This window comes from Camarhynchus parvulus, chromosome 7 (assembly GCF_901933205.1).
Source record: "Camarhynchus parvulus chromosome 7, STF_HiC, whole genome shotgun sequence".
In the NCBI taxonomy this organism is placed as follows: Eukaryota; Metazoa; Chordata; class Aves; order Passeriformes; family Thraupidae; genus Camarhynchus; species Camarhynchus parvulus.
In genome coordinates this window covers 19,807,935-19,834,805 of record NC_044577.1, presented here as the reverse complement: position 1 = coordinate 19,834,805, position 26,871 = coordinate 19,807,935, and the positions used below count along the sequence as shown (strand labels likewise).

Genomic DNA, 26,871 nt, shown 5'->3' with positions numbered 1-26,871 from the left:
GAAAGTGAAAACTAGCCTATATTATATAAACCTATGTTAATATTTCAAAAATCAAACACTGCATATATACATTTATCAACCCATATGTATCTCTGTATATACATCAGATGTGTAAATTCATATATTATGTGTGTGCTGCACTGGTAGAACTGCCTGTTATAAGGTCTGGGAGGTGTTAACCATTAAGAGATGTGGCTTTTTCTGCTCTTACAGCTACACCAAATTTTAATAGTTTGGGCTGAAATTTTCTATGCTGGCTGTCAGCCTCAGGCTGAGTTACTTGAAAAATACCAGCCAAATGATTTTGCTAACCCATTTATGTAAACTTGGCTGGAGAAAAAGTGCTATTTTGCTTATACTGAAAGATAATTTTATCAAGAAAAATCCCTAGCTTCTATGGAACACGACACTGAATTCTGATAAAGCAGTAAACTCAATACTACACCCTTTTTACATTTCCTTGTAAAAATATCTGGGCAACATACAGTCCTTCAAAAAATGACATGCTCACCAGGGTTTCATCTGACTACCAGTGATAGCCTTGTTCTTTTAGAGAATGTTCCCATGGCTGCTATGTTTTATTTGCAGGCCAACCTTTCCAATATGTGTTGCCACATTTTGAGTACAGCTAATTGGATCAGCCCCCTCAGGGATTTGGGAGAAGTAGTGTCTGTTCTGCAAGTCCCTGCTGCATTGAGACAAAAGATATAAGCCAAAATGGCTGCAATTCTAACACATGTAGAGACAGAAATATATGTGTCTAAATGCTATCAGAAAGTAAGGACCGAAGGGAAGGTTTGACTATTCTGGCAAACTGCATGGTTCATCTGCATATGGAATATGGTATCAAAGGACAAAACCTCTCACAGGACCCAGCTGAGCAGATTATCTCCCCTTACCATTCTGCCTCACTGTTTCATGCTCTGGACCCTATCTCACCAGGGAGATTCTCCATGGCTAACAAAACAAATGAGCTCTTATTTTACCAATTCTACTGTTTGCAACTCTTTCGCTCTTGGGCCGCCTAAGTTTTAGTTGTATGCTGTCAACTTTTGCCCCAAAACTGCAAAAAATACTGTCAAGAGCATCTTTAATGAAGAATTTGAAGTTATTCCTAACCTGGGTGGTATTCATAGGTAAAAGTCATCTATTGGTGCAGAGCACACATGAAGAGATGCATTTTGAGTGATTTTTTTCTAAAAATGCCATAACTGTGTGTAGCCTTGAAATAAGCAAAGGTAGCACAGAATAATTTCAGCTGGAAAAGACCTCCACGATCATCAAGCCCAACCTTTTGACTGATCATCACCTTATCAACTAAACCATGGCACTGAATGCTATGTCCAGTCATTTCCTGAGCACTTCAAAGGACACTGACCCCACCCCCTCCCTGGGTAGCCCATTCCGATTTTTTTACAATCCTTTCCATGAAGGAATTCCTCCTTCATGGAGGAATTCTTCAAACTCCCCTGGCCATCTTGAGGCTATTGCCTGTTATCCTGTCACTGGTTGCCTGGGAGAAGAGGCTGACCTCCACCCAGCCACAATCTTTCAGGGAGTTGTAGAGTGATAAGGTGACCCCTGAGACTCTTCCAGGTTAAACACCCTCAGCTTCCTCAGCTTCTCCTCATAATTCACTCTCTAAACCTTCACCTTTCCTTCTCTGGACCTGCTCCAGCACCTCCATGACTGTCTTATACTGAGGGACACAGGACTGGATGCAGGATTCAGGGTGCAGCCTCACCAGTGCCAAGTACAGAGGGCATATCTTTGGGTGACAGAAGTGACCCTTTGATTTATGGAAGTAGAGATAGAATTTTGTATTAAATGATTTCCAGAGGTCCTTCAGAAACTACTTGTTTTCCTATGATGTAAATTATTCTCCATCGTAATTTCTAATGAAAAATATCAGTATGACTAAATTGCTACACATGCAGGCCCAGAAGATCCCTGTGTAGTTTGTCCTTATTGTGTCCTTAAAGTGCTAGTTTTCTCATTATCTTCACATTAAAGAAGCTAATTAAGGAAAATAATAGAAATTAATGGTGATGTGGGATTTCCTGTGCAGAGTATTTTGATGTTGCAGTCTGCTAAAAAGCCCACATATTTGTATAGTTTTGAAATGGATCCAGAACAGAAAATGTATGGTTCATTAATGCATATATATGAATACTAATCTTTCTTTCTCCAGTCTACTAGACACATCCTCAGAAATACATTTTCAGCAACGTGTTAATTAAGTTTATAAGTATTCTTGGTATGTTGTTTTTATCCCTTTGCTAACAGAATGGGTCAAACCATCTCAAACTTACACTGTGACTGGTACTACAACTTCCTTCCCTTACCATTTACATAACTTCCAATATGTAAAGTTGCTGTAATATCAGTGAAAATAAAAGTAGAGTGGACACATGTGATTTAGTAAAATAGAGTGATGTACCTGGTGAGGAGAAGTGAGCCTTTTTTCATATGTCAGTTGACTTCCTTCTGTGGAGAAGCGGAAACTTTTCCTTCTGATACTGTCTTCTGACTCAGACTTGGGGAACTTATCAATATCTCCTTTGTCCTCTGCTTCAGACATTTCTTTCTGTCTTCTTTTCTTCCTTCTGTTTCTTCTTTCTTTAGCACTCTTTGAGCTCAACTTTGATGCTTCTGAAGAGCTTTCCAGGAGTTCTCCTAATCCCCCTACACCACTGAAATCTCTTGATGCAACTGATGCCGCTGCTACAGCTGCTGTTGTCTGTCAGGTTATAAAGCAAGATATTCTTAGTAGGCCAAAAAAGAATAATTTTATAGTCTTTTATCAACTGGTTTTTATTATCACTGTGATAACAATGCTCTTCATACACTCTTGAGTGTGTAAATATACCCAAACAAATTGTGCTGAAGATAAACTATTGAGTTGTACAGCTCCTCACTGTTTTGCAGCATGAGTTACTTGAAGCACCAACTTCGTCAGAACAATAGCTACACTATTTGTTAAAGAATTGCTGCACAAGACACTTCTCTGAAATAAAAGGAGTCAGAAAACTGTTAACATAGTGCTTTTCATGTATTTCAGACTTGTTTTTCCATTTTCTCTTGAGAAAATCCCCACATTATGGTCTTATTCAGCTGATGCCTTCTGAACTCTTACAGAGAAAACGAATGCCTAACAGTCATCCTGTGAGTTAATGTATTAAATCCAGCTAGCAGCCTAAAAGCAGTTGAATCCAGCCTTTCCTCACAGTCCTCACAGCAAGAATAATCTCTTTACTTTCCTTCTGCCTTTTCTGGTACCAGGCACAACCTCTGGACACATCTTCATGTCCTTCCTCTCTCTTAATGTTTCCCCTCCACATGTCCCACTGTATCTGCACTCTGGGTATTTATTACAAATATGCAAAGATACATTTATTTCCTGTTGGTGCTACAGCCTGAGAGAAGAAAATAAGGAAAGGGGTGAGATGACTTACTGGAGCAGAGTAATCCCAAAATTCAGGACCAGTATCTTTAACTACAGTGGTCAGCCTACTTGTTTTTGTTCATTAGAGAAAGGTTCTTTTAGTCATGAAAATAAAAAAGAATTGAGAGTATGTCCAGTGCTGTTCCTCAAAAGAACTGTGGGAGATTGTGATGAAATTCTGTAGTGGAAATATCTTTAGGGAGATGATAGGCTGCTCATAGCTTACAAAAAAGGGTAGTGTGATGAATGGCAAAAGACTAGGGTTATATAACAAAGATGACTAGTAATTATCCAGCAAAACATATTATATTCAATGCCAGGTATTTCAGGAATGATGACATATCTCTTTACAGCAGGAAAGGATAGTTTGAAAGCTCATAGTATGCATTAATGTCTTTCTTTGCCACAATATACAACCCATGCTATACAAGTTGACTTGATACAGACTTTTTCTGCTAAATGGAGTCTTAAAAGGATTCTGAAGAGTTTATAAAATAAAAAAAGCAATACTCAAAATTTTGTCATACTGGTTCCAGTATATCATACTTCAAAGACTCTAACAGAAACAAAGGCAGCAGATGCTGAGTCATCACCCATCTACCTCATAATAGTAGAAGTAAAGGTCAAACAAGTGGAGCAATCCAAAGACCACTGTGATGACTTAAGTTTGTGGATGAATAAGTTTGGTGTCAAAGGAGTGAAGAGATGGGTGCTAAACTAATTTCTGCCTTAGCAACTAATTCAATACTTCAGTGATCCACCTTGTACTGCCTACTTTCATCTAATGTTTTCACATACAAAAGAGATCCTGACCGTAATAATGCTTTACTTATAATGAATGCAGTGGTCGCTCATTAAAAAAAAATTTGACTTTCAGGGTCTTTATTCAGCCTTATTATAGTCTCTGTTTCTTAATCTATTCTTTCTAAGTCTGGATCAGCTTCATTTCCCCCCACTGTCAGATACACAAACATCTAGATGAGCCTGCTGATATCTTTTAGTATAATGTGATTTAGTGCCTTTAAGGCATTAAAACACCAGATTTAAGAAAAACCCAGCAATATACACTTTGCTGACATTCAACCTTTCTAAATTTGATTTTTGCAGGATTCTACGCTTTCTTTAGTAATTTGGAAAGGATAAAGTTTACTGACTAAAATAAAGATATGCTAATGAGATTTCACAAGTCATGCATAAAGGTTTCTTTTCAAGCAAAAGACAGAGAGTTTGTCTTTTTGTTAGCACTTTATGGAGTCATTCTAACTCAGTGAAAGTACCTGTAAAGTATTACAAAAAATAGAGTTTCATAAGAGTTTCAAATTTGCTAGCATTTTATAAACACTGTCCTGTTGAAAATGACTAAATGCCATTTGAAAAGCAGTGGAAAATCAGCCCAGAAATTAAATAGATGGCTGACTCACAGACCTGAACTCCTGCATATATTTTACTTTCAGATAAGAAAAGCTTTCACAAAAGTATCTATTAAAATGCCTTTTCTCATAAAACTTTAAATAATTTTCTTCTCTTTTCAAAGGAAACAAAGATTACTTAAAAAGAATTCTGACGGAATATCTTTGTTATTAATATTGCTTATCTGGTTTTGAATATTGCTTGTCTGTTCTAAGGATACATAAACTTCTAATTTACTACAGCGTCAATTAGGGATATTTTAATTATCTTGCTGGATAGAAACACCGATTACAATCCTTCTCTCTGCTTGATGAATATTTGGGGAGGATTATTAAGTACATCAAGCTTGGCAATTTTGACTGAAATGTAAACTGGAAGTAACATCAGTAGACTTTTTTCATGCTATTTGTAAGATCTGTAACATAAAAGAACCATTACTTATGACTACTTAAATCAGGTTTCTAGAGCCCTCTTATGAAAAAAATTTACTTTTACAGTCTTTTGGTGAACGAAGTAACATTCTTTTCTGTACCAATAGCTTGCTTTTTTTACTATTTGGTTAGTTCCTGGTTTTCATTGGCTATTTCCACTTTTATAACTTGCATGGTAAACATGCAAGACCTTTTATTTTCTTAAATTCATTGCACAATTTGTTCGTGTTCTTAATCATAAAAGATTTTTTTCCTTGCCTTAGGAACAAGGTTGTTCAGAAAGTACAATTTCCATTTTTACCTGAGCTTCTTCTTGTTGCTTCTTCAGCTGTTCCAGCATTTGCTGAAATTCTGCCTCCTTCTGCTCTGCTTCTTCCATTGTTGCTTGGTTCTGTTCTTCATAGGCCATGGCAACCACAGCCAGGATCAGGTTTATCAGATAGAAAGAGCCCAGAAAAATCACCAGAACAAAAAATATCATGTATGTCTTCCCAGCAGCACGCAGTGTCTAGGGAGTAGAAAGCATATTTATATATTATCCCACAACTTATCTTTTTCAGCTCATGCAAAGACAAACCTATTTATGTGCTTTTGGACATCACCCACAATTTACTATTTATGTCATAATAATTTCTTACCAGCTGATAGAGGTTTTCCCAGAAGTCCTGAGTCATTAACCGAAACAGGGACAAAAAAGCCCAGCTGAAGGTGTCAAAACTTGTGTAGCCATAATTGGGGTTTCGGCCAGCTTTCACACATATATATCCTTCTGGGCATTGCCTATGTGAAAATCAAACACGAGGACTTAGTCAAAACTTTTTTTCCCTTCTAGAAAATAGGTATTATTTTTTGGAAGACTATGCATTGTTTTTCAACAGAAAATCCATAAATTACAATTAAATTAATTCAGAAAAAAAAAATTCCAATAATTTAACTAATAGCATAGTAAATGAAAGATATCCTTTTCATCCACTCACGGGTTGAAATTACCTTAATATTAAAATTCTCCTCCATTACATTTTGCAAATAGAATCTTTATTCCAAATTAATTATTTCCTGGCAGAAATAATTGCTAAAATGTTGTTAAGGTTACAGACAGATTAAAAAATATTATTAGCTAAATCCAATTGTAGTATTAGGGATTTCCCTCATAATGCTGATATGTATATTTTTAGTAAACCTCTTCACTGCTGCCAGTCAGGCATCCAAGTTCAGCTAACAATTCTAGGCATATAATTTGGCACATGTAAATGGCAGAATTTGCCAGAAGTTAAAGAGTTAGGCTTGAAAAATAGATTCAGTCTTGAACACTGCTGTGCTTTCTTTATATTTTCCAAGTTCTCTTTCCCACTTTTAACTTTTGTTTCCTCCTATTTTCTTCAATCAGTAAATCATCAAAGGAAACCTTAAAAAAATTCTGATCTTATCAATAAAACCAACTTCATTTTCCAATCAAGCAGAAAAAAGGCTGTTAATTGCTATTTTGTTTAGCCAGGGTGTAAAAAATTTTGACTTCAGTAAGAAATTCTCACTTAGCTGCAAAACTCCATAAGTTCTGTAACCCTGCTAAATACGGATTTGCAACTAGATCTCATGTTATTTCTTCTCCTACAGAGCATAACACAAAATGTTTGAAAGGGTCTTACCCTGCATCAGAGCTATTACCACAAAGTAGGGCATCTCTTTGTCCTTCCAAAATGTAAAAATGAGCTGTGTAGAAAGCATTAGAAATATATATGAATAGATCAAATAAACCTGAAAGCAATACAAAGTAAAATAAAAATAATTTGTGCTTAGTCATAGTAACTAGCTACTGATCCCTTTGTAGCTTGTTTAGGAGCCTTCCTGATTGTTGTATTTTTTATTGTATGTATTTGATCTCTATAAATCAGCGACTGTAAGCAGTTCTGCATAAGTCAGAAATGTAAACCCCTCAATGTTCTTTACTTGGTCAAAAAGAATTACATATTTTAGCCATAAATATATTAAAATAGTTATATCAGATATTCTTACTTTCATCCTCAATGTAATCCTTCCAGTTAAACGTGCTCACTGTCATGTTAACAAAAGTACCGTTTTCATTCACTGTGCTGTTAAAGTAGGAAATAATGTTTATCTCAAAAGTAGAATTGTCTGGAGGCCATTGCAGGCATTTATTCCTCAGGTTGCCCATGAACAGCTGCAGCCCTATCAGTGCAAACACACTCAGACAAAACACAGTCAGGATCATCACATCTGAGAGCTTCTTCACAGACTGAATCAGGGCTCCTACAATCGTCTTCAGGCCTGCAAACAGAAAAGGTCCATAGAATTATCAAAGAGTATCTTTGCCCTTCCCATATAATTAAGAGGCCATGCAGACACTTAGGAATTTTTTATTTCTCAAAAGGTAAAGCTTCATGAGCAGCCTCAGAGCTTGTGAAGATGAATGAAAGAAAAAGATTCCTTTTTATGAATATGCAATGTACATATATTCCGATAAATCGAATATACAATATTCTCAAGCAGGAAACTTTATCAATCATGCTTTCCTGGTACAGATTTGATTGCATTTACTAATTTTTCTCTGCATTAAATATACTGCAAATGATTCAGTTTCCAGTTAATTCTAGACATGACTTCACAACAGTGCAAAGCAGCATGAGATAGAATTGCTAGTAATTTTGAATGAAAAAATAGTTTGCATTTGATAAATTTTCCTGTGCATCATTTATTTCCTTTTTGGTATATTCTTTTGTTGTTACTTGCTTATTTTAAAGACTAATGCCAATTTTAAGTGGTAAAAAAGGAAAAATTTCAACACCAAGAATGCCATAGCACTAAGCTTTTGTAATGTAGAGACAATTTGTCACAATAAAATGCAGAAAAACAAAGCAAAATAACCCATAGGCCTCATATTTTGTGTTTCATGCAAGACTCTGTTAAACTCAAAGGCTGATTTTGCAAAATAAAAGAAGCTAATGCTGAAAAGGCAAAGAATCATAAACTAAGTTAATGATCCATGCCTTTTTATTTCTTTTTTTTTTTTTTTGGCAACATGAGCAGCAAACAGCAAGACTTATGCTCACAGGAAGTGAATTCAATGGAACGAAAGTCAGCCTCGGTGTTTAACCTCGCTCTCACCTGGAATGACTGATATTGTTTTCAAAGCTCGGAGAACTCTGAATGTTCTCAACGCTGAGACATTGCCCAGGTCCACAAACTCTGTCACATATCTGTAATAGGGGAGTTCACACACAAACACAATGACAGCACACAAATAACAGTTGGAGATACGAGGGGCCTAACACCTGACACCAACTACTTCTTACCTGGAATTACAGAAATAGTTTTCAAAGCTCTCAATACTCTGAAAGTTCGAAGAGCTGAAACATTGCCTAGGTTTACAAATTCTGTTACATACCTGTAGGATTAAATCACAGTTATTCAGAATTGAGGCAGAGCTTATACTACTTATGTGGGTCTTCAAAACCTCTGTGGCAATACTAGCAATCATACTTCAAAATTTACCTGTCTCTTCACTACATTTCACTTTAATAATTGTTTTCATCAATTTTGCTTAAATGTCATTGAAGTGAAACTCACTGATTTGTATTTGAACATCTAGTTAAACTAATTAGCTTGTAATGGGACAGTAACATGAAGTCAAAGGGATGGCTTCATTTCTGGTGAGCAGAAAAATGTAGGCCATGAAATTAGTGTCCCTCAGCAGTAATTACACTAGTGGCTGACACTCCATTTTGGTTTCTGCAGTATTTTACTTTGATTTATGAATACTAAAATGTGTTATACAGTGTCTAAGCTTCAAAGGTTGCAAAAATTAAATATGTTTAAATAAATACATTTATTACAATAATATTTACCACTAATTTCATGCCCTAAAAGCTTAAAAAGTTCTTGAACCACTTACGCCATTAAAATGACACTGAAGTCAAGCCAGTTCCATGGATCTCGCAGAAAAGTAAAACCTTCTAAGCAGAAGCCCCTTGCAAGAATTTTGATAAGTGATTCAAAGGTATAAATTCCAGTGAAAGTGTACCTGAAAATCATCAGAGCAGGAATAATGGATTTTTCAATGTTTACAGACAGTTCCACTCTTTAGCAAAGATTACTTAAAAGAGAAGGAAAAGTATTTAGAAGTGAAAGGAGTAAATTATTAACTTCACTTGCCCTAAATATTGTAGTTGCTGTTCAGTCTTTGTTGAAATTTGAACCTGATATATATGCTACTCATTTTCTAAAAGGTTGGTTTAATCTCAGTTCTTGTACTTAAAAATAATTTCTGATTCTAGTATTTACGGAAACATTTCAGGCTTTGATATTTATATGTATATTCTTTGGCACTCACAGGGTTGCCTCTTTGCTTGCATTCATAAATCAGGTAGATGTCTAAGTGTTAGAAAAACTGAAGAATTTTTTTTATGTCTAAATCAGAGAGTTTTGTAAAAATCAATTCTGGATAATAACTATACTAATACCTGTATTACATGTTTATTTCATAAATAATCATCAAATATAAGAAAGCATGCCCAGACTGTTATACTCAAATGTGGGGAGCATGATTACCAGCTTACCTGGTGTGGGAACAGCAGTTCACTTAACAACATAGAATAGTCAGTTATAACCAGCATAATGCAGGCACTTCCTGAGACCCACATGGATCTCTGTGGACCTCCAGAATAAAGGAGCTCTACCTACAGACCCTACTGCTCTCCTTTCAGACTCTCTGCAACTCTAACAAGCCGTCATCACTGTTGACTGGGAATGGGTTAAGGGCAATGGTTTCTAAACAGTGTTCAGTGTAAGGTTCATTAGTGCAGAGAAATAAATAAATAAAAACTAGTAATGGCTCTTTGAGAAAATGAGGGAATGAAAGAAGCAACAAATGATTAGAAGCAGGTTTTCCATTAGTAGTATTATTTCAAATAAAAACATAAAGGGCTTTGAGGAACGTGACCTAGTGGAAGGTGTCCCTGCATGCCAGGGGTTTGGAACTGTATGATCTCTATGATCCCTTCCAACCCAAACCATTCTATGATTCTACAGTATTTCAGAGGAAAACATGTATCTGTATTTTGTTAGAGAATAAATATGCATTTATAACCATGAAAAAGAAAGAGAAATATTCCTTATTTAGGTCAGCTCTTTGTTACTCTTTCATAGCTATGGCCCTTTCCTTGGCAATTTGAGTTTCTTGCTGTTTGTGGGTGGTGTGTCCTTGTTGTAGCAGGCATTTCTGAGGTCAAACCAGTAAGGTATGATAAAAGTCCTGCTGTGATGAGATCATGGATACTCAAGCAAGGTATGGCAACAATTTTACATGCACATCTGTAGCTCCCTGTCTGATTTACAGCTCAGAATATCCAAGGACAAGCCCCCCTGTTTTTACTACACAGCAGAATTTCAGATATTCCTCAGGCATAATTTTAGCAAACATGGTGTTATTCTTAAACCATTTAAGTTGTTCAGGAGGAAATGGGAAAGATATTGATGATCTCATGGAATCTGATTCTTCCTGACTCTGGACAAGCCCATTCTGGCATTCACATTTTAATAAATGCTTCTTGTTTGGAGTCACACAAAAACAAAGATCTAAAAATAAAGAAGTAAAAATGTTTAACTTACTCTACATTCTTTGTCCAGTCTGGAGGGTTACTCATGGTCATAAATACACAGTTGGTCAAAATAGTGCACATGATAAGCATGCTGAATAATGTAGGTTATAGTTAAGGCGCATAAGTCAAAAAAGTAGAACAGCTTTATAACACTGAAATAACTTTAAAATATTTAGTGTTTACAAATGTGTACAAATAACATCACACTCTAATTAAAGCCTAAAACCAAAGCTTTGCACATAAAATTATGTATTTTAAATGGTATGTCATCTGGCATATTATGGCACTTCCATAAAAAAATGCAATACTTTTGTAATTATAGCAGGTTCTAAATGAAGTTTAAACATATCTTCAACTCTGTAAATCATGAAATGACTACCCAAATGTACTCATTTAATACAGCTGGATGGATCATTCTAAAAGATCTTTAGTCAGAGGTTGGTTGTTTAGGCCTGAGTCTTTCTTTGAACACGATTGAAGTATATTTGAAAATACTCTCCTTTATCCCAAATATTTTACAGGACACCTATCCCAATGCTGAAAACACAATACTGAAAAAGCTGCTCTTTACCCATGCTCTTTTGTCCTTGCTAAGTGAGTCTAGTTCATGAATAGTACTACTGGTCTTGCTAAAAGTGTGACCTTAGATATGTTCAAGTGCAATGGTTTGTTACTAATGTGGCCTTAGCTGCAGGGCTCAGTATGGGATCAGGTCTCCTTTTAGATATAAAGCCTGATATTTAAACTCTGACAGATTTAGGTGGTTCAGTAGAGAATTCTCTCGGCAGGGATGAAGATCATACTGCAATTCACATGTGATATTGCTCCTTTTTAAAATATGAGCAACATATATATTTTTAGCATAGTTCACTCCCATGGACACAATTTATACATCCACATGAAAAGTATTACTTCAGTCATTAAGTATTTTTAAATAACAACACTTAAATCAACATTAAGAAAAAAGGATATGAATGTACCAAAATCTTGATAGCAATTTTTCTGATGGGATTAAAAGGAGTTAAAATATACAAGGCAGACGTGGCACTGAATCGGAAAATTGCTTTTCCCTTATTCAATACTATGAAAGTCTGCAAAAAAAAGAAAAACAAAATTAAAATACAGTGTTGGCTACATATATATATTCACCTCCTACTAAAAATTTCCATTTACCACCTGAGAGGTACAAGTTCCATTCTAATGTCTACCTGTGGTACAAAAATAACTTATTTCTATTAATGCAATGGAGTAAGTCTTCCACAGCCAATTCTCAAATTTGCAAAATTTTCCAGCATGTGAACTAAATTATGATGTAATTAAAATTTGTGGAAATTACAAAAAACAATACCAGTTTATCAATAAAAGCAAAATGCAGGATTTTGCCACTAAAATATTTCAATTTTATTTCTTATGAAGTCTTTGATTACAGTGGTTCAAATTTATCAAATGTATTCCACCTTGTGAGCAAACACAAACAAAACCAAAATAGCAAAAGGACAATGCCAGTTTGTATTTGGAACAAATACTTGACAGAATTATATACACACATATATATAGTGATAAGGAGAAATTGTCATTATAAATCATTCACAATTTTAAAATTTGCTTTCATTTTCTATTTTAAATACTACCAATATCAATTATATGCATCTTCTAAAATACATATATGTGAAAAAATTAAAATTATTAATATATTGCCAGCTAACATTGTTCTGAGCAGTGTGATACAAACAGATTTCAGGGTTTGGCATCCTATGACAACAAAACTAAAGAAAAAATAATCTGGCTTTCTTGTTAAAAATGTGCTCTTACTTTCCCTATATGTGAGCAGAAAATTTAGCTAGTGATTATCTTTTAAAACTTGGTCCAATAAACCTATGGTTTATGTTCAGTTTATTCTGTTTCTGTGGACAGTCGTTGCCTAAGTGTATTTGTCTATGAATGAGGTTTACTTGCATCTTTGGTTCTGCTTGAAATTTCTTCAGGACATAACTATTCTTCATTCCTTTTGCTCGTCGTCGATGGTAATGGCTCTGCTTTGTGTTAACATAATAGAGGCTCTGTTACACTCTCAGCAGAGCTATAAAGTATCACTGTTCTCCATGTTGATTTCCATTCTCTGTAAAAACGTGGCTGTGATCAGAAAAATTCTGCCCTCTCTGTGGCCTTTACTGCCTGCTTGGACACCAATCTCAGGGAAGGGAAGGAAAGTAAACTACTCCACGGCAGGAAAGAAAATACGTGAAGGAGTGTTGCTGGTGTCTGCTCACAGAAAAACATCAAGCTAACACTGAGGGTGGCAGAGAAGGGACACACACTCCTTGGCATTTCTCCCTGCCCTAGAGTCCTTCACCCAGCTGGAAATGCTAGAAAGATGTTGCATGTCCCAAGGTCACTGCTGCAGCTGAGCCTGAAGACAGACTAAATTCACATATGATTTCCTCTGCACTGACAAGTCAATGATTAAGGGTAGTTTCTACTATATACCAGAGGAGGGATGACTAATTCTAGACCATGATTTAAAATGTCCATTTGTTTTCTGTTGAGCATAATTATACGGCTAGGTAATATAAACACAGATGTCACCTGTGACTAAAGATCCTACGGTTTACTAATTGTTCTCAGATACTAAGATATCCATCATTAGTGTGAGCTTTTACACTTTTGTTCCAAAAAATCTGACTACTTTTTCTGATCAATGGAGGTTAGAAACTATACTTCAGAACTTCTCAGGCTTTCTGAAACTTCACTTGTTCAGACAACTTTATCCCTGAACTTACTTATGCAACTTTATTCCTAAAGTTTTGCAGCTAGTCGAGAAAAGGGTTTAGTACTGACATTATATTGTAAGAATTTCCATGGAACTGTTGTCATAACCCAAACCATATAAATTTAAATAACCCCGGCAATGCTACTTCTTTGAACTTTAATTTCTTTACATTTACTTAATAATGTATATACTTGTATTATCTACAGCATTGTTTATTTAACTTTGGCAACTGTTAGGTTTTGCAGTTACATATAGACTCTGCTTTATTTTCTGTTCCCATTAATGAGGCCATAATTTTTAAACCTGTTTTACAAACCAAAGGCAACCACAAATTTAGCCACAAAAGTGACAGTATTACTTGCATTATTTTTTTCTAGCAAAAAAACTGTTTCTTTGGAGTTTAAAGTATTTTATGCCTTGATTTTTTTTAGTGGCTCAAGATCAAATTTCTTATCTTGATGACAGCCTGGAAAGCTTCAAGCCATCAAGAGAGCAACTGTGTCCAGTTCTTTCTGTTTCAGAGAGATGGGAAAAGATAGTCCCAAGTACTTCTCCATAAAACACCTGCATTTTTTAATTTACAGATGTTCATCTTCCTTCACTCTCCTCACCCACAACACTTTGCAGTCTATCAGAAACTGAGATAACATCTTGATGCTGCTAAAGGAGCACACAGAAATAAACAAGAGTTTAGAAGAAAACTGGCTCTAACTGCCACCTGTACTTTCTCTAATCAGTGCAGGACCTAAGGTACTTTTACTTGTTCCCAGGTTGGACTATTTCAGACCCTGGAGGATTTTAAAACAGACTAAAACTAATCCCAGCTGTGGAAATATACTTGTTTTTTCCTTGTCTTTCTCCCAACTCAAATAACACCCTTCCGCTTCCAATTGTAAGCATCATTGCTACGAGACCAAAGCCCATACACTCTGCTGAAGATCCTGACTTGTAAAAAGTCAAACTTTCTACTTGAATGGATCTGTTCAAACTACCTTTTCTATCTCTGAGTCCCCCTCTGGATATTTAGCAGATTGATAGTTTTAACCATCATATTTTGTGATTAAGCCTTTTTAGAGTATAAAGTTATATTCTATTTTGTGCAAAACTTAATTCACTCACTTTTTTATTGATATAATATGGGTCCAGGTCTTCCAAAGGTTCAGACACCATTCCTGGAGGTATGTCACCATAAATAAATGGCAGTGTCTTTCCTGCCTCCAAGTCACTGTTCGGCTTTGGACCATTTTCATCATCATCATCTGTATGTTCTTGCTTGGGCTTTTTAGCTTTTTCTTCTGCAGAACGCTTTTCAATAGCTGCGAGAGAATCTCTAGTAAAATAGCGGAAGCTTTCAGGTCCAGGTGGTACCAGCAGTGCCTGTGCCATGTTTTCATCCTGCAAATTTAATTACTTTTAGCTTCTTGCATAAGAATGACCTATAAAAGAAAATTAAATAATTTAGGCAAGCTAGATTTTACCAATAGGAAAAACCCCAACATTTGGTCAGAAACTCTTTCCAGGCTTAAATAGAAATAGAAGCAGCATATTTCAAGGCTGAATGGCAGTTAAAAGCAAATGCTCAGAATTTGTTTTGATATTTAATAAATTTTTTTCAGCTTTTTCCTGCTGATCCAGAAAAAGACATTTCTTTTTCTGCCCACAGATACTGCTGTGCCTGTGTCCTTGGACACTCTCAGTTAGAGCAAATTGCTGATAGAAGTGTTTTAACAGTACAGCTGTTTTTTTTTTAACTGTAAGTATAAATGCATATTCTGTGAGGTACTGCTGAAAATTGTAAACCCACATTCTACAACTTAATAGATTTTATCTTTCTATTTTTTTCCAAGCATCAGTAATACAACTTTACAAACATCAATACTTTCATTAAACTAAAAGATTTTGCACAACTGGCTTGCACAACTGTTTAAATGACAGCAACTAAATTATGGGAGGAACAAGCATAATTCTTTCTTACTGACACTTAACTATGGTGAAGGCTAATATTAGATCCCAGAGCAGCTTAGGTTGCATTTATTGACTGTTAGCTGTGAATCAAAACCACAAGCCTTTTAAGTAAAAGTAAACAGCATGTATAATTAAGGCCATATGGGAAGAGATGCTGCTTCTGATTCTTTGCAAGGCAAGTGTCATAGTATTATTTTAGACTGAAACTCGTCCAAAACCTAAGACTCTGGTTCACTGTGAAAGCCTTTAGTACCAGTGGTAGATAATGCTGCTTTTTCCTGCTCTCTGCATTGAACTCTCAACTGTACAGCAGGTCTCTTTATGAAGTCCTGCAGTGCATCAACTGAAAGCAGTGGTTTTTTTCTCTCTTCCAAGTCCTTCTGCAGCAGGATCAGTTATTTAAAGTGATGTGCTGTACAGCATAGTTGAGAGGTTTGAATAGCTGGAGGGAGAGAATGGCAAAATGAAGGCAGACATGGTTAAAGAGTCCTGCCACCAGGGAATAAATTAAAGACTTACTTGGTGTCTACTTTGCAACAGTTTACAGCATACTGTTGAAAAAATGTTAGTTATGAGAGCCAATTTAAAGAGCGAGTTTCAATGCTTAACTAATGAGCTTTAATTATATTTTCTGTTACATGATGCCATGTAGCCTTCGCTGCATTCCTTCATGAATGTGCAACATATGTGTCCTGGAGATGCCACATCTAAATTTGAATTATAATATTCTGCTCATTTGCACTCATTCAATAGTCCTTCTCCTAAAGCTTCTTGCCTGTCTGAAGCAGCTTGTAGAAATATACACACACAGAGACACACAAAGCGCTACAGTAATGATCTTATGAAATAATATGTGAAGGCTGAAGGGGATGTTAAAAAGTGCTTGAAAAACCTGAAGTAAGAAACTAGAGGAAAGAAATGAAATAGCATACTCCTAAATCTGAATTACCAATCCAATGACATGGTAAGGACTCATGTTCCTATGCCACCTCAAGTCTTAATCTCTGGAGTGGGTTCACAACACAGCATCCATCAGTGTGTATGATCGGCACTGAGGTCACTAAAATAATTTAGTCAGTAGATTATAGCACCAAGCAGATAAGTAATACAAGACCAGAACCAAGATACCTGACCATAAATTCAGAATTAAAATACTCTGTACTGTAGACACGAAGAAGAAAATTTCTCTAAAGGAATATCCTGGAGAACTGTGAGTTAATGTAATATGCAGAATGAAAGAGACCTGGGAGTGGCCATACAGATGCAATATAAAAGGAAAAAGTAAATTATAACACCAGCCAGAGTCTCCAGCATGCAACCTTATCACAGGTTTCTATGCTGAAATTTCCACTATTTTTTTCTTTGTACAAGATGGATGCCTTTGCTAACCCCTTCTTAAAATTAATGTAACTCCCAGTTATAAGGATCCTAAACTCAAAGTTGTCCCTTCTTTTTAGAATTAAAAGCACACTCATTTTCTGGATACAGTCCTTTGATTACTACTTTTGCTCATGCAGGATTAGTGAACTATGAAGATGCCTGAGGTTTCTCCTTGGTCTTTCTGAATAATTCATTTATTTATTCCCCATTTTACAGGTCTGTGATTCAACTTGTCACTCTAGGTACCTTTTCTATGAAACTAGTCTCAAAAGATGGATCCAAATCAAGTCATCAGTGTGTATTTCTTGTCTTTGTAATTCAACACATTTGTTTAGGCTACTTTTCCACCATTAACAGTTACAGCTATGAATGCTGTAACAAAATGCATTGTCCTCACTTAAAGGAAATGCATTTTTAATTCTAGAAATCCACAAAGGAGCCAGTGACTGACTGGGGAAAGTATTGGCAGACTTAGGGATTCACTGCATTTTTCAGGGAAAAAAAACATGCCCTAAAAAAGTTTTCCTGACGAGTTGAAAACATTACTTGAGACCTGCCTCCACTACTGTCTAGTGCAATTATATCTTTTCTTTGCTGTTGCTATTGCACAAGAAGGTTTTTTCTATACTAAATATGCCCCAAGCATTTTCATTTAGGTTACAAAGCTTAACAGAACCACACAGAAATATGTATCTGATTACAGTTTATATACATGCATTAATTTAATAGAACAATGAAACAGAAGTTGTGCTGTTGCCTGTACTGAGCCCTAAATAAGCTCTTTGCAATCTTTGATTCATGAACTGCTCATTTGTTAGTGATAGCTTCCCTCTCCTTCCTTCACTGGTTTTAAAATTGCTTGTTATCTGGTAAATAAACTGCCAGGACATGAATGATATTAGGCAGAATTCAGATATTCTGTATATCTAATAATTCAGAAAAACTGTCATTAAAAACAATTTATAAAGAAAGAGTCTCAAAACTACATGTGGTCCAGGCCCCTCAGTACCTTCTGCTGCTCAGCAAAGAGAGTTTCAAGCATTTGAAATACAATTCTGGTTTATATGTCATATATGTAATGCTCTATATTTTAATACATTTCATTAGAAAAATGAAGTTCCCATTTATTAAAGACATGCTTTTGCAATTAGTTGTAATTGAGCATTGCATTCTGTAAGTCCTCCAGTTTTCCTTCAGCCTCTATCTTTAAATATTAAGACTGAGCAATAAACAGTACCTATATGTTTTTAATTTTACACATATTTCAGCTAGTTATATTGTGGACATATATATATGTCCACATATATATAAAAGCTAGTTATCTGTGGACATATTATAACTTGTTAAATTTTATTTCTAATATAGTAATCTTCTCATCATTTACAGAAGATGTGTCAGAAAGTAAGTAAAATATCTTTGCTAACAATGTCAAATTAATTTTTCTGTATCTCTGAAAAAGCCAGAAGAAGTGGCCTGAAGGTGTCTATTTTTATGATATCTTAAATAGGGCAAATGGTAAAAGTGAAAGTACCAGTATAAGTACCAGGTAGTACCATGATTGTTTATTCAAATCTTCAGGTTATCTAACAGGTTATCTGCATTTTGCATGAAACTGCACATATCCCCTTCAAAATTTTCAAGGTGGAGAAATAGCAAATCTTGCTGGGGTTTTTTCCCTTTAAAGTACTGCCTGCTAAAACCTTGAAAAACTGACTAGTGAGATTTTAATTCTATTAAAACTGTAACAGTTGATTAGGCTTGGAGCAAGTGCAAGTATAGCAAATGGAATCTGTAAAATGACCAGCTATCCTAATTTTCTTACGCTAATCTTTTATTTGAGAAGCTGTAATTTGGAACTAGTATCTTCCCCTGTGCCAAACCTTGCAACAACCTCTCAGATGCTAAAGCCTGGATTAAAAACTTTTTTTCTAAACTAGTAATGTTAATAAGGCCAACTGTCTCAATGGAAGTAAAGCTATTAGTCCAAATCAAATGGTGGGTCTCCCACAGTGGGACAGACAGAAACAGCAGGGCTATTGGCACCACCTCAGCATCAGCTAGAGATTGCTTTCTGCTGTTTAGAAATGAAAAGTGTAGCTCTTGTGTGCTGATACCAGAAAAATACCTCAACTCAAGCTCCTACTGTCCCGAGGAGGAAAGAGATACAAGAGAGCATATGCTGGGACAGTCTGAAAAAATGAGTCATCTTAGCTCTCTCTCATAGTGTTTGGGATGTTGTTTTACAAAATTCAGGTATTGATTTTTCTGGAAGTGAAGGTAAATTACAGTTAAATTACTGTTCTCTGATCAAATTCCAAATCAGGAAATGCTGCCTTCAGTTTGTTCAAGAAAGAGAAGGATAGGTAAATATTAGTTTTTTGTGAGAAGAACTAAAATTAAATATTTTTATTGAAATTTTTCATGGCTTTTGTACACAGAGAATAATTTAATGAAGAAAAATGTGGTCTGAAATATTTTTTTAAGTTACAGATCATTATCTTTTCATAATTGACATTTTCCATTGTTTACCATTTATCTTGGCATATTTACCCTATTTTTACTGCTTTAAAATATTCTAGTAAAAAATGGAATTACAAAAAGATCAAAAGAGACTCAAAATGTCACTGCTGTATTTCACAGTGGTAAACGCAATGCAATGCAGATTTCTTTGAGATATCTGAAGAGACATTCAGTTAAAATTAGCCGTGGGTCCTAAGGCAAGGAATACATGAAAGTTGGCTTCATAAAAATAGGTATTTCAAGGAAAGGAGGATTTCCTTAGAGGTGAAAACAGCCTTCAGAACTTAGCACCTGGTCAGAACCTGCCTCTTTAAACTGTAATCTAGTAATTTAAACTTTGACAATTTGTTCTTATAGGTCCTCCCTGACGAATACATAGGATTTGTTTTCCTTTTTTCCATTAAGTTCAACATTTATTATTGATCCATTGTGTAAATTTTTAGATTATAATTTATCTGTAGCAATGACTGTAGTTGTATTTTGTATTTTTGTCTGTAATTTTGCAGTCAGCCTCAGTAGCCTATAGGCATTAGTGTTACATAACTATTCAAAATATAAATAACAAATAATGAAGTCTACACCAGGTGTTTATTAATAAAATTAATAAATACCAGAAGACAAAAAACTTTTGAGAATATGAAATCAATTAATAAGGGTATGTCACAGAAATAATATTCCTTCATAAAACTTGTTTTAAAATAATTTAGAATGGGGTGATTTAAAATAGGTGGAAAACTGTCCAAAGAACAGTAAATGTAGTAAAAGCTTCAGTTGCTTCAGGGGTACTACATGCAATCATATTTCATGTTCTCAGTAATGACTTGAAATTAGGTGTGAAAGTACATTAACTAAACCTTAAGAACCCCACCCTCAGGAGAAGAAAACACTTTCCTTCCTGCGACCTCTCTCCAACATTTTCTTTTGAATTAATTAGTTCTTATTTCTTATCTTAGTTCTTAATAATCAAAAATTGATAGGTTATGTAAAGGAATAAATCTGAATTCCTTTAGATACCTACCTGCCAATTGTAGAACTCCCAAAACAAATTATCTGACCCATTTATCTTATAGATAAAGTTGACCGAAACCTCTAGGAATTTTTTAAATGTAAGCCTGCCTTGTATTTTCTTTAACACCATGAGTTGCCTCTGAGAATGTGTGAAAAGAGATCAAGTGTCAATACTTGAAGTATTGGAGAAACCTGAAGAAGGACAAATGAAAACCATATGCAATTAAAGAGGAAGAGGGTCTCTTTCTTATTCCAATTAGATCAGCCTAATTGGAATACTGTAATCTAATCAACATGTTGCAAATACCTTCCAGCATTGGAGATCCTTACATTCTAAAGAAAAATAGATACAATATATGTAACACAAATTTCTATAGCTGAACCTCATAAAGGTGTTAATTTCATTTTCCCACTAGTATTTTAGTGAAGATATGTAGCAGAATATCAACTAGCCATTTTTGGCAGTGAAACATTATTTCTGGCAGAGAAGAAAAGACAGTCTTACCTTTATTTTTCTAAGAAATGCCAAATCTCAGAATTTAACCTCTGCATGTTTTGCTAATGTGAAAAGAAAAAGGCTGCATTTCTGGCAGAAAATGAATTGGCAAGGAAGGCTTCTTCTTAGGACCTGAAGTGTCTTCAAGACTGCAGTTCCTTCAAAACTTTCTCATTCTTTGTTCCTGTGTCCAAAGCTTCTCAAAAATTAATTACAGTAGACAAGGGTAAGTCTACATATTCACATAAATATATTTTTCCAGCCTAAGAGCACTGAGAAATAAGAAAAACAGGATCAAAAATTAGTTATGTCACAAAACCTAATACAGAACAAAAATACATTAAGAATATTCTTTAAGTGCGCATTTCAAAGACCCCACCTCATCTTTTACCTGCATGCTTTCACTAAAAGAGAAAAATGGGCCTTGTTGGAATTATTGCACCACTAGTACAGTTTTTGGTAGACATGGGGTAAGACATGGTAGATGGGAGCTCCTGGACTAACAGCAGTGTTCTCACCTGTCATTTTGGGAACTGAACAGTGTATCATTACTCCCAATGGATTTACTATCTTTAAGCAAGCATGGAAGTTAATTAACTCTATATTTGCATGAACATATGGGTACTTCAAGTTATCTATTATAGAGATTGTTGGTACGAATGCTTTTCTTTGTGCAACAAAATTTTTCATCCCTGCCAAGTAATATAATACCAGAAAAACACTGTATCTTCAGGTTCTTCAGTATAAATTACTTGCATCATTACAAGAGCTGGCCAAAGGTTGGCCATGTGTTCTTCAGTCTTTAATAATCTGGGTATCCAGTTCATTAAATTTAAAGTGTCTACTTACATCTTACACATATTAGTCTTCAGCCACTGAGATTCAGATGAGCTGTCTTTAAGACATTCTCATTTAGATATCTCATCTAGATATATTCTGGCTTTTTTTTTTTTACTGTTTTATGTTGTTATTTTGCTTTTACTCCTAGAGAAGAAAAGAAGAAGACATCCCTCTCTTTTAGATCTCTGCTCTTGTGAAAGCAGCTCTTAAGAATACTTTTCTCCAAATACAATGAGCATGACCAGCCACAGTAGAAACTCTGTAGATAAAATAAAGAAAATCTGAGTAGACACAGATCAGGTCAGAGAGAACACAAAAGGTGGGAAAACAAAAAGTGAAAGCTTTCTTTTAGATCACTGCTTCTCTTACTCTTAAAGACAGAGGATCTCCAAGTACTTCAATTACAGAGAATATGTTTCAAAAACTAACCTAGAATTTGCCTGGTACTATTTCCTATCAATCTAGAATTGCATTTTCCCAAATATACAATAAGTGTTAACATAATTAGAGCTTCCATTGTTTAATAATGTAACATAAACTCATTCCAATGATGGCTAAGAGCAAATTCTTTCAATGCCTTGGTCATTTTGAGTGAAGCACTGATTCAGCACATTTTGCTGTGGTGAGTCACTGCTGGAGAGGCTCCACTGAAGACATCTGAAAGCTGTGTCTCCAGAACTGACCTCAGGGAATCATGACTCTGCCACCATTGATACTTATCCACCAACGCATATTTTACACTGAATGCAGTTTTCCCTGGGGGTACAGACAGGACTTCCCAGTCCCTTTGACTATTGGGTGCATCTGGATTCTGCCTCTCAAGCAGCACTGTGGCTGAAATTTGATCTCATGGTCAGATACAACAAAATGTTTAAGTGTTTCTGCTCACAAGTTTCAAAATAATATGTAAGAGATTCTAGAGGTTCCTAATAAAAGAACAATCACTAATGCTAAACATTGATATGACATTTATTTTCAAAAAAGGGAGTGTAACTTCTCTCCAGTTGTAAAATATCTGCCAGTTTGCAAAATGCTGAGGAATTCATTTTTAATGTGAGAATTATTAATAACACTAGAAGAGCAGGTAATTTCAACAAATCTGTATTTTGAATTAAAGCACAAGTCAGTGAACCCTTTTTCACATGTGACCCCAACTTTGTCTCTACCTCTATGCATCATGGTTATACTGTGCTAATAAGTGGTAGTTACAACAAAACTCCCAAGAATGAATCACGGGTAAAATCTCAGGCCTAGTCAGAAGTGATTCCCGATTGACAAATTACATAGATTCTTTCATGTAGGGCTCTTTCCTGAAGTCTTCTGCATATATAGCACAAGCATTTAATCTCAAACTGGTTAGAATATGTTTCAAATTCTGAGACATAACATTGCTTCAAAGAATGTTTCAAACTATATCCTCATGCTCTTTAGCTCCCAATGTAACGATAAACTGGAAAAGAAAGAAATGGGGTTATTCAAAATGAGATTTTGCTATAAAGACCATTATAGGACAATATGCCAGTGATGGTGCCCCAATAAAACTTCAGTGAGCAATATCTAAATACATCACAATATTAATTTCGCTGTGCAAAAGAAATAGAAAGCTCTGTTTGTAATGTAGTATTCTTTTCTAAATTTTTCTAGGGAATCTTACAAAAATGCACTTGCAACAAAAAATATTGTTTATGAATTTCAGAAAAAAGAAACAAACTAAACTAGGAAATTAATTGAATCGGTAAGAACTATGCAGCTGAAACACTTGCTTTCCTAGTCTAACTATATTGCAGAAACAAGTCAATACAAAATATGAAAGAATAAACTTCGTATAACACAAGATTAATGAACTGTATTTGGAATTTGACAGTTGCCTAGGAAACCAAAGGGGAAAAACTGGAACTTCTGTTTGAGAGGCTCACACAGAGTCCTTGGCTGAATGTGATCATTACTATACCAGGAAGAAAACGCACATAAAGTCAACATGAAAATAGAGTGCTTTATACCCAAGGTTTAATACAGCATATGAAAGATGTGCATGGATTTCTGCAAGGCATTTATTCAGGTGTCATGGAACTGTCTAATAAAATATAATCAAGCCTTAATTCTGGAATGTTTTCCAAATGGAGTATGGAAGCATGACTTAAATCTAGTCTCTACCTGCATGTAATAAATATAAAGGTGCAAAGCCTATAAGTTACAAGTTCTACCATCTCTCTAAAAGTTATCTCTTATAATGTTGAAATTTCAGTATATTAACAAAATATTGTACTAATTAGAGGCCTATAGCTCTAAGTGATATGTGCTATGGAATGACAGCTAGTGCTGTAGCAGCTGCTAGAATTCTAGTATTCTACCTATTATAACACTAACTAAACAAATTGATTTGTAGGAAACACATGTCAAGTAACTTAAAATGGTGTTAGCAAAATCCTTTCAGGAAGACTCCTTTAATGCTCAGTTACACCTTCACTCAGTAGGTAAGACATTCCTTTATAATACTGGTTGAATTTTATTTATATTGATTTTGGTCAGAACTTTTGTCTCGGGTCAGAGACAAAAGTGTCTTCATGCGAGCATTTTGGCTTTAAATATCAGTGACAGGCTTTTCTTTAGACATTTCCTTTAAATGACAGTAAACATTAGGATTGCCCTCCTTCAGTTCAATCTGACCTTGGACTCTTGGGACCTTTTGAAATTGCCTACTTATTCCGTCATCAAGTTTACACCACTCAGACATTAAAATATCATTACTGATTCCCTTTCTAACTGTAAAGCCTAGTACTTTTGCCTTCTTCTGTCACAAACAAGTCTTGAAGATTATTGAGCTATTAAGTAAGAATAAACTTAAAGAAATATTTTTAAATATTCAAAGCTATTTGTCATGAGGAAAATTTATTTTGCTCCTTGATAAGGTGCAAGATTGTAAGTTAGGTGTATACCTTCACTCATCATTTAAAAGTGCCCTCTATGTAATGTAAAAGTTATTACACATCTTAGATGCAGAGCATTATTTTTCTTTAAAGTGTGCTTTTCAATGGAATATCTACTGACAATAAGAATAATTTTCTATCTGTCTATCCCTGAGTGCCACTGTGGAGCTAGGTCAACTTTGCTAAAATGTATAGGGAGCCTTCATTCCTTTGACTTAATATCCTAAGTTTGTAGTCTAGCAGTTTTATCCTTACTATTTAGCCACTGCACAAGAACACATGCATTCAAAAGTAAATGTTCTTGATAGTAATAACTGTGGAGAAATTCCTGTTCTCAAGGAAATCAAGTTGGTAACATGTTAATTGCATCTGAGAAAAAAACCCTGCATTTTTAGGTGGGACACAGACAAATACACATTCAGGTTTCCAAGACTATCACACATATATCTCAAATATTTATAAAGAGGGATAAAAATATTCTTGTATCAGAGTCTTGATACAGTTACACAGTTGTCCTCTGTGACTGGCTTTTGAGAAGGCAATGAGAGTTGTTTGTCAAGAAAGCACATTCATTTAACATCTGAAAACTTTGTGTTTGGACGTATTTAAAACTGGACCAAGAAATTTAGATTCCTATGAGTATATTTTTAACCAACACAAATTTGGAATTCCTTAGTGCATCCAAACATTAAAAGATAGTAAAATAATGCCTAAGAAAGGACAGAGTTTTCAGGATATGCAAATCTAGGCAGATAAGAAATGGGGACATGTGGCCCCAAATTCAGGCTACATGGACTAAAAAATTTCTGCTTCTATTCCCAGACTACCAGGCAGTGGAAGGACATAATTTATGAGAAATGGTGACAGACTTTCCTTTAATTAATACAGTAGCCAGGCCACACAGCGCTATGTTGCCCTACATAAAAGGATCTATTTTACCTGTGAACATTTCATTTCCTCATTTACTTTTTCATCTGCATTTCTGTAGTGATTTGAACACAAACTTGCAACTTCCTAGAATCCTATATAATCATACATAATAATATTTTATGGTTAAGCAGATAAAGGAAGTTTCTTGCTTCACATTGTTCTTAAAATAAATTATGCTAAAAGATCATGAACATTGATCCTCTCCACACTGAAAAGGAGGGTCTTAAAATTAAATAAGCAACATCTAATTTAGGTATAAATAATCTATAAATGGAAATTTCCTGCAATGTATACTTATTCCAAGATCCTCCTATTGTGTGGTTACAATGGGTATGTATGGTAAAGGAGATCACAGAACCAGTAGTCCTGATGCTCATCCATTTCCTTACGGGAATCTGTGATATCCTCTCAGATTTACCAGCGTGCCTCATTGCATTCATTGAGGAAATCTTGTAGAGAAATGTGAGGATGTGCCTGATGCATCTCACGGACGGGGAGTCAGCTGTCTGTGCTCCTCAGCTGATCTATACACATACACAGTAACTTCAGCACCTGTGAAACTGCAGCCTTGCTGAGCAGGTACATCATCTGTGCAATTGATGCATCTGGCATGTGCCAGACCCATGCATATGGACTATACACTCAATATATGCATATTCAAAATGGGACCATTTGATAAGGGTATACGATATCCACAATGTTGACCCAAAGAAGTAGCAGGAAAAACAATTCCAGCTTGAAAAATGGACCCATGCACATGGGTAGCTCCACGACTGCACTTACCTAAGTAAAACTACTCAGTCAAAAAAAGAGCAATAGCAATAAAGAATTATTAACTATACAACTAATTAATCTGATCATAAATAACCTTTTCCTTAAGCTTTTATGTGTGAAAAAGCCTCATAAACTCTTTAAATATTAACTGTTTTAGTTGTATTTTTTACTGTAAAACATATTCTGTGATCTGTCTTAATTGATAGAGTAAGTCAGCAGCAATTTTTTGTAAGAAGATGTTACCAAGATGGGGATTGTTAGCAACAATTTGAAATCACTGTTTTGGGGTGGATTATCTGATCCTTTTTGTTTGAGATTTGGATCTTCGGGGCTTTTTGCTGTTGTTACTTGGTTTGTTGT

At 35.2% G+C, this 26,871-nt stretch overlaps 1 protein-coding gene across 5 annotated transcripts in view; it reads right to left on the bottom strand.

Annotated features, from left to right (window-relative positions):
- Positions 1-26,871, bottom strand: part of LOC115905528 (sodium channel protein type 2 subunit alpha-like) — a 65,688-nt gene that overhangs the window by 35,614 nt on the left and 3,203 nt on the right. For 2 of the 5 annotated variants that reach the window (XM_030951896.1, XM_030951898.1), the window contains exons 1-12: positions 21,890-22,904; positions 21,050-21,312; positions 14,791-15,107; positions 11,874-11,992; positions 10,912-11,001; positions 9,197-9,325; positions 8,598-8,689; positions 7,300-7,572; positions 6,933-6,996; positions 5,925-6,066; positions 5,588-5,794; positions 2,441-2,740 (exon numbers count right to left, since the gene is read on the bottom strand). In XM_030951896.1, the coding sequence (XP_030807756.1) occupies positions 2,441-2,740; positions 5,588-5,794; positions 5,925-6,066; positions 6,933-6,996; positions 7,300-7,572; positions 8,598-8,689; positions 9,197-9,325; positions 10,912-11,001; positions 11,874-11,992; positions 14,791-15,057 (1,683 nt within the window). In that variant the 5' untranslated portion in view covers positions 15,058-15,107; positions 21,050-21,312; positions 21,890-22,904. Of the gene's footprint in view, positions 1-2,440; positions 2,741-5,587; positions 5,795-5,924; positions 6,067-6,932; positions 6,997-7,299; positions 7,573-8,409; positions 8,502-8,597; positions 8,690-9,196; positions 9,326-10,911; positions 11,002-11,873; positions 11,993-14,790; positions 15,108-21,049; positions 21,313-21,889; positions 22,905-26,871 lie in introns of those variants that run through there. The other 3 variants (XM_030951893.1, XM_030951897.1, XM_030951894.1) reach the window with 3 other exon arrangements.